At 38.3% G+C, this 12,837-nt stretch overlaps 1 protein-coding gene across 2 annotated transcripts in view; it reads right to left on the bottom strand.

The window, feature by feature from the left end:
* LOC136719176 (homeobox protein Meis1) overlaps positions 1 to 12,837 on the bottom strand; it is a 62,291-nt gene that overhangs the window by 8,473 nt on the left and 40,981 nt on the right. For both annotated transcript variants that reach the window (XM_066697028.1, XM_066697029.1), the window contains exon 9: positions 8,559 to 8,635. In XM_066697028.1, the coding sequence (XP_066553125.1) occupies positions 8,559 to 8,635 (77 nt within the window). The remainder of the gene's footprint in view (positions 1 to 8,558; positions 8,636 to 12,837) is intronic.

Consider the following 12,837-nt stretch of genomic DNA (forward strand, 5'->3'; position numbering starts at 1 on the left):
GACTGTAATCACGTCTGCCAAGCGCCTGTTAATGCCCCATCGTCATTATACGCACAGGTGTACCCCAAACAGCATGGAAAATGGGCAATTAAAATGAAAAAAATCTGCTTTTTCATTAGCTGCCTTTGTTGCGTGACCAATTAGGGAATAATTTAATAAATATCACTGGAAAGATCTAGATTGAAGATACAAAAGGTTACTTTCAGCGTGTCTGTCTAAAAGCATATGCAGCTCCTAATCTCCCCAGCACAGTTCATCACCATAAGCTCACAACGCAGCCTCAACACACACGCACGCACGCTACACACACATATAAACACAGGCCACACACTCCCTGCGCCACACGGAGCTGATCTACATTCCTCTGACAGGGCCTGCAGGAGCACACATCTCTGATTTTCAGGACACTTCCTTCCTCTCCCATTTTCCTGGTCAGATTTTGCTTTCAGCACCTGAACATTAGAAAAACTGAGCTGCAATTGCAGTTTGAGGTTTGAAGCAATTGCCATTGAATTATTCTTTCCCATTGTCGATCACCTGTCTTTACATATTACTTGATTATACGTCTGCCTAACCCAGAAGGAGCAATAAAGCCCAGATTCGGGCCGGTTCCCCGTAATTACGCGCCGCGCCTTGTCATTTGCGTTGTGTTGACAATATGTCCGCGTCATGCTTTCATTGGGTGTCCGACCCAGGCAGCAGTGGGCCCTCTGCAGTAACGCCCCCTTCCACAGCACGCTTATTCATTATCTATGCCTCGACCTGGTCTATGTGTAGTTAAGTAATGAGGTATTCTGCATTTCGTTCGCATGTCGACGTGCCTGTGGGGAGATCTCAGAATAAAGTGCATCTTTTCGGCTCAAAAGTCATACAATTTCATTTTTGCTCCTCCTCCCGCGGAGTCAATCTGAGGTCAGCCCCTCAACCCTGTATCTGTTTAAATAAACTGGTCCAGCTGTTTGCTGCGAAAATTCCATTTACACCCCCCTCCCCCTCAGCCTTTCTAATCAGCGCAGAGGGCTCTGTTCTCAAATGAGTTGGAGTGGCCTGCAAGACTGTGTGCAATTATAGCAAATAAACTGTGAACCTCTAGCATACACTTCACAAAACCTAAGCCTACCTAGTAATGATCACAGAGCAGTCGCACCATTTTTTTAAATTTATATATGCCTGTGTATGTAGTTATTAATTATTAGGCAGGTTTTACATCTACTGTTCACTGTTTTCTCTCTCATATCTATTATGATAATGCATTGGCCGGTGACCTCCTCAAGCTGTTTTACTCAATTATAATCAATATTATAGAAAGTTTATTTTAGTGTTTATTTTATTTGTATTTGAGGCGATTGCCTTCTCCACAACAATTCTCCTGAGAAAGATGAGTAACTTCACCCACAATGAGGTCGGTGAAGTCAGGGGTTGTTTTTCGTATGCCATCTTATTGTGTTTTATTTATCTGTTTAACAGCACGTATTTAATAAGTAGACTTTCTCTGAATACATAACGGAGCATAATGACTTCCGCAAAAAAAAAAAAATGGAGCAATTACAAAAACAGATGTTTGGTTTGAATATCACTCATTGCTATTCATTGGGAAACTCTGAGTTGCTAATAAACAATACACAGTAACCCTTTGTGGTTCACCCAGTCCATGTGCCAAGCCCAGAGTTTGGGTTCCTCCATATTTTCTTCATTGTATCTGTCCAATTCCAGGTTTTTTCATAATTTGTATTCCTATTTTTGTTTTTCTCCGTTATTTAAAAAATAATAAGTTTGTCCAGATTTGTTATTTAAAAAATAATACGTTTGTCCAGATTTTCCAATCATATATATATCTGCACTGTAAGGACACACATTTATTCGTTTTTTTTATTTTTATCACCTGTCAAATTCTTTGGATGAAAGAAAGCAATCGTGTGCCACATATAGCATGGCTAGCTGGTCCTCATTCTCACACCATGTGGAGATCACCTTTAACATTCTCCTGAAGATCCTTATAACCTAAATAAAACAGTGAACTCAAAAGGGGCTTTTGGTAAAAACAACAAGGGGTCACCCTAATCCCTGTGGCAGCATTAACAACTGTTGTTTAACAGTAGGAAACTTTTTCCTCACAACCCCCCATAGTTCCTCTCACCAAAGCAAGCCAAGCATTTCCATTAAAACACCTCTGAAGTTCTCCTGAAGTTCACTTCACAGAGTTACTCCTCACCCCTCTGCCACACGTTAGAAACACAAGCCTGGTAAGCCACAATAGCAATGATAATAGATTGTCTAGGATGAACAGCACAACTGTCATTTAGAAGCAGACTTTTTGGTCTTAAATGAGATTAACCATTATACATAAATACCTAATAATACTAAATAGAAAAACAATCATCAAAACAACATTCAAACTTATTTATTTAAATGCTTGTCTTTTTCTGAACCAGGAAAAATAATTCATTATAGAATGTCAACTCCTACAAAATGACCCCTTTTCCCTGATTTTTATTTTTATTAACATAATGTTCACTTTATTGCTGTAATTAATGCAATTAAATTTGGCTTGCTACATTTACTAAAATAAAGCTTTAAAAACACTGAAAGAAATTTGTATAAGTTCATGCAGTCAAATCATATGAAGTAATGTTTGGCAAACACTGCCCTCGTTTGCTTCTCTACATTTGCGGTGAAGACAGGCCAGGACTGCAATACATCACTGGTGGAGCAAGAGAGAGGGCACAGCCACTGCTCCTTGCCCACTTTAGAAACATAATATTGGAAATTTCTCAAAGCTCAGTGAGGCCATCAGTCATACAAATCACTAGGTTTTTCATTAAGCTCAATTCTACTCCTCTGGCAGAAGTGGAACATTTGTCAAAGGGACTGGCTACAAGTGGGGTCTTGCCAAAGTGAAATACACGGCAGCATAAGGCCCCAGTGGCCGCTGACTGCACGCATCCACACACGCTACGCTACAGACAAGCAGTGTGCGGCAAAATCAGCCACGGACTGGAAGGCAAACAAAATTACTCGTCACTTCAAAATTATACTTTTTTTTCTGATGAAGTCTTTCTGTAGGCTTGTAAAATGTTTTGGATTCAAGTTTCTTGGCCGATAAAGAGGTCCTACCCACCTCTCTCTCTGAGTCTGGCACAGCAGTTCACAAAACCTTTAGCTTTAATCTAAGAACTGACTGAGGCTCCATTACTGCTGTACACCATCCTTTTCTTTTCTTTTTTTCCTTTCCAAATAGACCGCTTCCCTCAGAGCTGGATAAAGGAAGATAAACAGAGGACTTGGGGCAGAAACCAGCACCCGCTTTATTCAAATAAGGCATTTATTTTTTATCTGTGCCCATATTTGTAAGTCTGTGCTTAGACACCTTTAAGTCCCTTTATGCGCAGTCACACTCTCCACACAGAAACGTGGCAGCACTCTCAGAGGGAAAAAAAAAGTAGCAAGAGGAATTTCTCCACTATTTCATTAATATAATCGCTCTTCTCTCCATTCGTGCTGCCCCATACTAAAATGGTACGATTTTAAAAAACAAGGCCGTATTAATTCAACACAAACCAAAACTGTTCAACACTGATTATTTCAATTACAAATATAAAAACTTCAAACACACACACACAAAAATATGTCTGCTCCCTGCCAAGCATTTTCTCCTCTGAACATGTGAGCCTGTAGAAGTGGAAGTCACAGGGCAAACTTCTTCCACAGGCTCTTCAAAGACTCCACTTTCTAAGTCTCTCTTCCTGAATTATCAGCCATTTCAAATGCCATAAAAGCACATTATTAACATTTAGCCTCAGCTTTAGGCAAGCCGCGCAGTTAAAGAGTACCACTCAGTGATTGCTAATCAAGAATGAAATTGTTCCTTAACAAATTGCTTACCTAAATCCAAGCCTTTATTTTTTTACACTGGCACCCTAATCTTTTAATAATCCACATCAAGAGCTTTAACAATGCAAAACCAGCACTCCAGCACAACTGCCTGATTATGTCTATTAGTCTCTACCTTTCAGTATTATTATTATTTTATTATCATCATCATCAATCCATACATTTGAAGTACTGCCCTCTGCATTCAAAGTCTTTTATTGAAAAACAGAAAGAAAAAAGAAAAGGAGCGCACACAAAAATGCTGTCTGTTTATTGTTGGCTCAGCCCGGAGCAGTTGGTGATGTAAGCGAAGAAGGGGTCTCCAAGGGCACAGTTCTCTGCCTGTTGGAGCACCGACTCGGCACACAGAAGAAACACCGCGCTCCTGTTCAGCGCTTGTTGACACAATATAGGTGGAGATCAGGTCTGTGCAAGCACTGAATTCCAGAAAGGCAAATTGTGTGCAAACACTCTAGAAAACGTTGACAAGAACAGACCAAAACCAGGCCTGCAAAAAAAAAAAGAAAGAAAGAAACTACAAGCTACTTTTTTTTTTTAAGTCACCCAAAAATGTAAGAATTTAAGTAGTTTGGTTTTCAAAGGAAAGTAAAGGTTGTCTCACTGTTTTTCACTTCTATAAGTATTCCCATTGTTTGCTTCCCTGTAACCTCGGGGTGAAGAGTGTATTTTGTCTAAAACGCCATTAGAGGCCAGATAGATTCACGCTAAACCACCTTGACAGAAAAGGTTGGAATGAGTGCTTCAGGGCACGGAGTTAAATTTAAAGAGGCTCCCAAACACACCTGCAAAGCACTGGAGACCAAAAAATGTCTTGGAGAAGCCCCCTTCTTTCAAAGCCCTCAATGCGCTCCCATGCAAATTATGTCAGTGCTGTTCAGGCTACAATTAAGACTTGATCAAACGTAATCGCAATAAAAGACAATTTGAATGTAATCTTATAAAAAGTGTATCTCTTTGCAATTTTGGTGCCTTAATCCTCTCCATTGGCAAATCTCATGAAGTGACAAGTCACCGGGGTTCTTTAAACACGGGGCTCAGGGACCTTCCAGAGAGACGTGTGTGATTGTTTAATTGCTCACATCCAGCTGGAGTAAGCCATGACTTCACCAGTTCATCGCCCTTTCCTTCCTTTCTCATTCTGTGTGCAGACTGCCGAGCGGGGGAAAGGATACACGGTCGAGCTGATACTTTTCTAAAGTAGCAGACCACACTTCCACAAATCTGCTCTTCCTGCTTTTAAGACTTTCATAAAAGCAGCCTTATTGACAAAACAATCTATCGCTGATGTTTAAACACCATCTTTAAAGGTATTATTAAATTACATCAGGAAGAAAAGAATGGACAATACGTGAAACCCGATGACCCCTCAATTGATTTTAGATCACTGGTGTTTATAAAGTGTTCTCAGAATGTCTTCGCTTTTACAGTTACACCGAGCACCCCGCTTTGCATTCATCTGCAAAGATTTTTTTTTTATATTGCTTCAATTTTATCTGTCAGCCTGCCAAGTCACTGACACTGGTTTAATCTGTTTATTGCTACTAGACTGTGTTCTACACTTGCCAAGAACAAATAAGAGGGTTTAAAAACAATCACATTCCAATCACCTGTTGGATTAACCTAAAAAGGAGTTTTTTTTATTAAATGTATATTTGACAGAATATATTATCTTTCATATATGTATTTATTAAATACACACATTCTATATTATTCTATATTATGATGAATATAATCTATTATTCTATAGTCTACGTCTGCACCGCACACACACACGCGCCTAGTTTTACAAATACAATTATTATTGAGAACACAATGCACCATTTACACTATAGGTGTTCTTCCAGATTTTACTATTAACTGTCTGGGGCTTTATGGAAATGACGCTGTTTTGTATTCAGATTCTCACAAACCAGGTAAAAAAGATCAAACTTTCTGATTGAGCATGATCAAAGCTGAACACCACCACACCAAATCCCTAATGACTCCAAAAGCCCTCTCAAGAGCACAACTTAAAACAATGAATACACTAAACTTTGCTGCTGCGGCAATAAATCTGTGTTGATCTCAGGCCACCGTGCTCTGGTATTATTTGCACTGCAACTGTTGCCAATCTTGTTAACTGATGTGTTTCCCTGTAAATACCTGATTGATGAAGCTGAATGAAAAGGTGTACGTATGCAGGGCAAAACCTTTCTTTATCACAGCTGATAAGATACAAGGTGTTATGCCATTCACTTGCCGTTTTTGTTTTGTATTTTTCAGTATTGTGGTTCTTTGCTATGACAATAAACAAATACCTGGGAGCAGTTTGCCAGTTCAAACACAAAAGTCAAATGGAGCTGCCTGCTACGCTCCCTCCACTCTCTCTCTCCCTTGTGTTGATTGTGAAGCTGGGCTAGCCACACCCAGAAACCACTTCTCCTCCCAATAGCTGTGCGGTATGCGGTGTGTGTGTGTGTGTGTGAGAGAGAGAGTGGGTGTGGGTGTGAGTGTTTTAAATATATATATATATATATACACATTTATTGTATTCCCTCATGCTGTGTTCCTGCCAATAATTTATGAGTGATCTGCACCCATTCTGCCCTTTAGCATTTTTATTTAATCTCAACAGCAGTGATTTACAGTGTCTCATCATTAATAATAAAAAAATGTACATGTGTGTTAACTTTTAGGAGATTGGAGGGTAGAGACTGAGTATATATATGTGTATATGTGTGTGTGTGTGTGTGTATGTATATATATATATATATTTATATATATATATATATATATATATATATATATATATATATACACACACACACACATACATACATATCCTTCTTATCCAATATGTATATATAAAGATACACATACCTAAATATAAATCATATGATTATGTATTTATTGTTATTAAATGTATAAAACTCTCAAACAATCAGAATGATCTGTTTGATACACTGCAACAACTTTTAAAGTCTCTTGATATGATATTCCCTCAAGTAGCAAAAATAAAACGCTAGGGTGTTGACAACTGACTAGTCACAGACAAATCTGTCATTTATGAGTTATCGTGATCCCAAAAGGTGTGAACCTGATTGAAGGAGAACTCCAGCAAAGAAACCAAACAAAGAATGATGAGGCAGTCAGTCAGCAGCGTAATTAGACTTCTATGGGATCTCAATTTCTGCTTATCAAAACATGCCAGGTAGTTATCTGCTATTACTAACTAAAGTCATAATGAGACTTTTTTTTGTCCTTCAGTTAAAAATAAAGCTTGGGTTTGTCCTCTGACTGGTTTATAATAAGCAAAAGCAGTTCTAGGGCAGCAGCCTTTTACATCACTAGGTCAGGAGGTAATATCACTAGGGTTGCCATGGAGACACCCAATTGTGGCTCTGACCGAACACAACGACCGCCTCCTAAACTAGAAACCCCCTCCAAATCCCCGCCATGGATGTGCGCTTTTTTTTTTCCTATTACATTCTGAGGAGCTGAATGATCCTGGCGTGCAGGTTTAATAGCTAATACCCCTTAGATTAACACAAAAAGCTCAGCAGTCACAATATTTCAGACTTGAGGCCTGATCAGCCTCACATTGATGCATTGAAATCATCTACACACAAAAAAAGCGAGTGATAATGGGACTGGCTGAATACTGACTCCAGAACCCTGTCTAACACAGCTGAAAAATTGATCTCCCATGGGATGCTGTAAGGTCATAGAAATTGATAACCCCAACAAGCTTCCCTTATGTCAGTCTGCCTGTGTCCTACCGATAGTGCACTTTGTAAATTAATCCTCCAAAGGCAAATATATTGTAAGCAGCTAGTCATCTCTGAGGTACTAAATTGAACAATACACGGGATTATGTTGACAGAAATTACATTTTCTGTAATGGGGTTTAATATATCTGAAATCTCTCCCATTGGCCTCTGGTCTCTATAACCCAGCAAGGTTTGTTAATGCAGGTGATGCATACATCAAGGCCCAATTTATTCAGCAAAATGGATTAGGCCATGTAATCAGAGCCTTAGCAATATTAATCTCTGACACTTATTGAATGAGGGGGATGAAAAAAAACTTTTAAGTCAGCACTGGCAAGCTTGCAGTGGAGTTTCTGCCTGTGCTCTGAAGGTTTTTACAGCATCTGACTTCAATCACACTAGCCTCTCCCTACCATGAACACTTCTGCGTACAATGTGGGTAATTAATTAGACACACTTGGTAACAGAGGGTATATTGATAGCCCCCTCTGATAATATAAGTAGGGGCAAAAGGTCCTAAAAACTGGACCTTATGGCACTTTCATGGTGCTGCAAAACATTTCTTGTTAGTAGAATTTATAGCCTAATTCCTATTCAAGAAGGAGTGTGCATTTTTTATTATTGTTATCGTTTTTTTACAACGTCGCAAAGCAAGATTTCTGTGGGTGTGGGGGCTTATCTGAGGGGAAGGGGATTAATTAGATGGGAATTCATATTTGTATAAATAAACTTACGTCCTCCATCACTGGAAAAATTCTACAGGCAATATCCCTTTTGGATTAATTGATTTCAAGGGAGTGCAGACAGTAAATGGGAAAACGGGGGGGGGGGGGGGTTGTATTAATTCAAATCATTAGCTGCAGGTTGCCAGAGGCTGGAGTATTGATTGCATGTAAACACAAAAGCCAAATTACTTACCAGTTGTTCACTTGTAGTATAGTGAGGCCTGTATCTTGTGCCAACTGCTTCTTCTGTTCTTCTGAGGGGTAAGGGTGCTAAAAGATAACAGAACAACAAATAAATAAATCAATTCATTAATAGTTTCATTAATTAAACACACAGAAATTTGGCAGTAAAAAAATAAAACATAGCTTGTAATATCTCTGCTATAAGCGGAGTCTCAAAGCAGTCATTAATTAGTGTGAAAAGCGAGGTGTGTCTCTTTCTTAGAATCATTAATGGAATATGAAATCATGTAATTAATGGCAGCAAAAGGCAAGCCAATTATAAAGTTAAGTGAAGTGTAGAAACAGCTACATTAATTAGGGTACCGGCTGAAAAACCACTCTCAAATTTATTCTAGACAAGCTCATTTCTTAGCAGCAGTTGGAGTGCATGATGGAAGAGTGATATTTAATATTGGTTTGCAATGGAATACAGAAGATGCATTTACAAAAAATTAAAATAGCTCTGCCTTTCATTTTCTCTGAGATATACTGTACAAATATGCAGTGCTCTACTGTGTCTGTCTGGCTTAATTTTATACGATGTCTTCATTTTTCATTTTCATTTTTGCTACACACAGAACAGTCATTAAACTAGGTCTAAACATACAATGTAAATTATTTTACAGAACAAGACAAAATAAACAATTCTATACACTTAAAAAAGAAGCCTAATAAAAAAACTGGGCCCTTGAAAATATTTTATTGTAACAAGTGGAACTAGTTTCAGATTTAGTTTCAGCAATGCGCACTTTCATAAATAAAGCAAGAGGCTTTTAGTGTATTAAAATGCAAAAATCTATGCATGCACTGCTGAGAACGTGGGCTGAACAAAACACATTAATACCTGTTTTTTTATTTTAAAGAGAGAGAGAGACTAACCAACTACAGCACTGAAAACACAAACAGTTTCACATCGAAATGCACAGCGAACTTTCACAGCAGTCGAGCGCTGTTTATTTGTGCGGCTGTGTTTATAATATGCTACATCAACACAATAAACTGCTTTACGGTGACAATTTTCAGCCTGACTCTTCATGAAACGGGTCAGTGGTCAACCCCTTGCTGCGTTAGCAGAGGCAGTCTGAGACCCAGCACTATAAAACCATTACCTCCCAAACCATCACTGGATTAGCTGCAGGAAAATTAAACTCAGGAACCTGTATTGTTAAAAGCTATCACCCCACAAGTTTGCAGCAGTCAGAGCACACTAAGACTGCTTGACACACTTTCCAACAAGTACAAAAAGAGTACATAAAAATGTAATTTCCTACCGGTTTTAAAAATACACAAGTCACAAAAAATGGCCATTGGATATGAATACAGATAGTGAATAAAGGAAATAGATTTGTTTGTAAAATACTGTCTCATTTAATGGTTCGTTGTATATAGTGCAGACATTTTGTGTGTGTGAAAAACATAAATAATCATCAATGTTTCTGTACCATAATTTTAATGTCCTGCTTGGCTTCAGAATCAACCTAACAACAAATCTGTCTTCAAAAGCTTGTGAAAGCACTTAAGAAGTTTTATTTCTTAAACTTTTGAATCCGAAACCAGACTGCAAATCCAAATCCCAAAGCCAAGTTCCTTTCCCTTTCGTCTTTTGAAAATATGCCCTTATGACATAGTCGCTTCCAAAATACGTTAGTGCAGTTTACTCTGGATGCAAGGTGAATGTGTTATGAATGCAAAACGAGGAACGCAGGTTTGGCAATGATAATTATTGCCACTGTGCTCCGTTTTCATACCAAGATAATGAACTGGTATGTCAGAAATGTTTTTTTTTACCGAGTTTATTTACAGGAAACTGGGGGGAAAAAAGTTTAATATTTTGTATCATTCTTCTCTGTCATTTTCATGTGATCTGATTGTAGGTAATTGGAACAAACTGTGTCTAATTTCATGCAGAAAGTTATAATTGCAATGTTGCCTCCAGCTACTGGAATGGAGAATTCTTGCCTCCATAGAGCAATTTCCAATGTTTAGGATTTTCTTTTCACAGTGTACTGGGGTAATTTTAGCCATTGCAATAATGAAGTCAGTGTAAGGAAAATGACTTCTTAAAAATGTGAGAAAACAACATTCCTGAGGCATGGTTTATTTAGAGTCATCTGATCGCTTAATACTCTGACAATTGGCTTAGAGCACTTCAGACTGTTTCTGAAACAAATATAATTGTTCTAATCACATGAATGCCATGACTTCGTGCAATTAGTTTTCATCTAAGTTCTTTTTTTTTTTTCTTTCTTTAAAAGAAAATATGTAACCCTCTTCTCAAATTTATTATAGGGTCAAAGCTTTTTTTTTTTTTTAAACAGTGCTTGAGAATCTGTTTTTTTTCTTTTCTTGCTTCTTTCCAATAAAAATAATTTTAAAAACAATAAAAAAGGAGTACCTCATGACTTGAAGATGAACCAATATGCCATCGGCGAGGACACTATACAAATATTGCCTGTTCTGTTACTATCCCACCCACAGCCTCGAAGGCCTGGACAAGACATTTTGCCAGACATCACAACAAAGGAGTGTATGATGAGAGGAAGCTGTTGCTGTTTTTTTTTCTTCAACTCCTTCCCAAAGACAGTAAAGAAAAGCTTTCACTGCCTTATCACTAGAAATTCCTCTTTTTTTTTTTGAGAATTTAAAACCTCTATTGATTTTTTTCTGGGGGTGGGGGGGTCTGCTACTTTTCCCATAGCATGTTTGCGTAGTTGGACATTTGGCTGCAGCACTGTTTCTTTCTCACAATCTGAGCTGACAAGCCAGCTACTGCTTAAATATTTAACATCTATGTCACTTATCAAACACCCATTATCACCACAATCACCTCAACTTATCTGAGTCACATTTTACCGTTGTCCAATAATAGATGATTTGGATGCTCTAATTTGTTGTCTGTGCTAGCCTCATACCATTATCTCTTTAAAGTTTAACTATTTGCAAACAATCAATTGGGATGGGAAACTGAGGAAGTGGAGACAGGCAACCAAGTGGGACAGCACAGCAAACTCACATCTCAATATTTTTATGGGAGGGAACAACTGAGGAAGAGCAAGCAAAGGGACCAGGAACAAACAACCATCTTGTCGCAGTACTCTGTATCGGGATCTATGCGTACACTTTGGCGAAGACGGAGTCATAATTCACTCCGCAAAATAAAAATGGTCAGGCTAAATCTTCACAGGATTAATCCCGAGCACGTGCATTCAGGGAGAAAAGAACGCTAAATACTGTGGGAAAAGGTGGAAAGTCAAGCAACTAAGGCAAAATAGTTTGGCCTAAATAAAAGTCCCACTCGCTTTTTGGAAAGGCTAAAATATCCCAACACTTTCCAGGCAAATTTGAAAGGATATATGACTCTAGGGTTCACAGAAACTGAAACCTTGTGCTTGATTTTAGATTTTCAAGATTTGTGATTTATGTGACAGGCAGCCGTACAACAGGTTTGTATATAAATTCCACATACCATCACCTTTGCTTCCTAATAGTTTTTGAGCAGTAAGTAGTATATATTCAATTATCAAATGATATAGGTCCACAATCAGTGACATCCCAATAGGACAAGGATCATGTTGTCTAAGACACTTTGTTCTTTAGTTTAATTAAAAAACAAAGTTGTTGTTGTTGATGCTGTTGCCTAAGAATAATTTCTGTCTTGGCAATAATTTGAAGTTTAAGTGTTTTTCTTTGGCTTAAGTGATGCTTTGCAGAAAAGGCAAAAAAAAAGAACAAGAAAACAAACACAAAAAAACATCTAAAGGAAAAATGGAAACTTTCCAGACTCCTATCTTAATGATACTCCTTGTCCAAATGTACTTCTTTCATCAGAATTTCCACCAGTGTCTGCAGTCATGGATGCCAGGACAGTGATACACTTTTTCTATCTTATCTTCCTGTGTAACCAAGTATCAATAACATTCCCTCCCCGACTGTCTTAGCCGCTCTGACAGCGCATGGTAAGGGTTGCACAGAATTTCAAAATAATCCTGCTCGCAGACTGTCATGGAGATAATGGCCAGCTATATAGTCCCTGCGCTCTCTCAGGACTCCCACACTTCAAATTTAATGCGACACTGGCTGGTAAAAACACTGAAGAACGTTTAGGAAACCAACAGGGGTAAAAGCCTCATTCCAGCAAGGTCCTTCAGGGCAACAGAAATACATCACATGATGAAGAAGAAGAACAAGAAGAAGAAGAAAGTTCATAATCAAGTTATTTTTGGATAGGTTTTGGAACAGGGCAGCACAGA

This window comes from Amia ocellicauda, chromosome 23 (assembly GCF_036373705.1).
Source record: "Amia ocellicauda isolate fAmiCal2 chromosome 23, fAmiCal2.hap1, whole genome shotgun sequence".
Taxonomy (NCBI): Eukaryota; Metazoa; Chordata; class Actinopteri; order Amiiformes; family Amiidae; genus Amia; species Amia ocellicauda.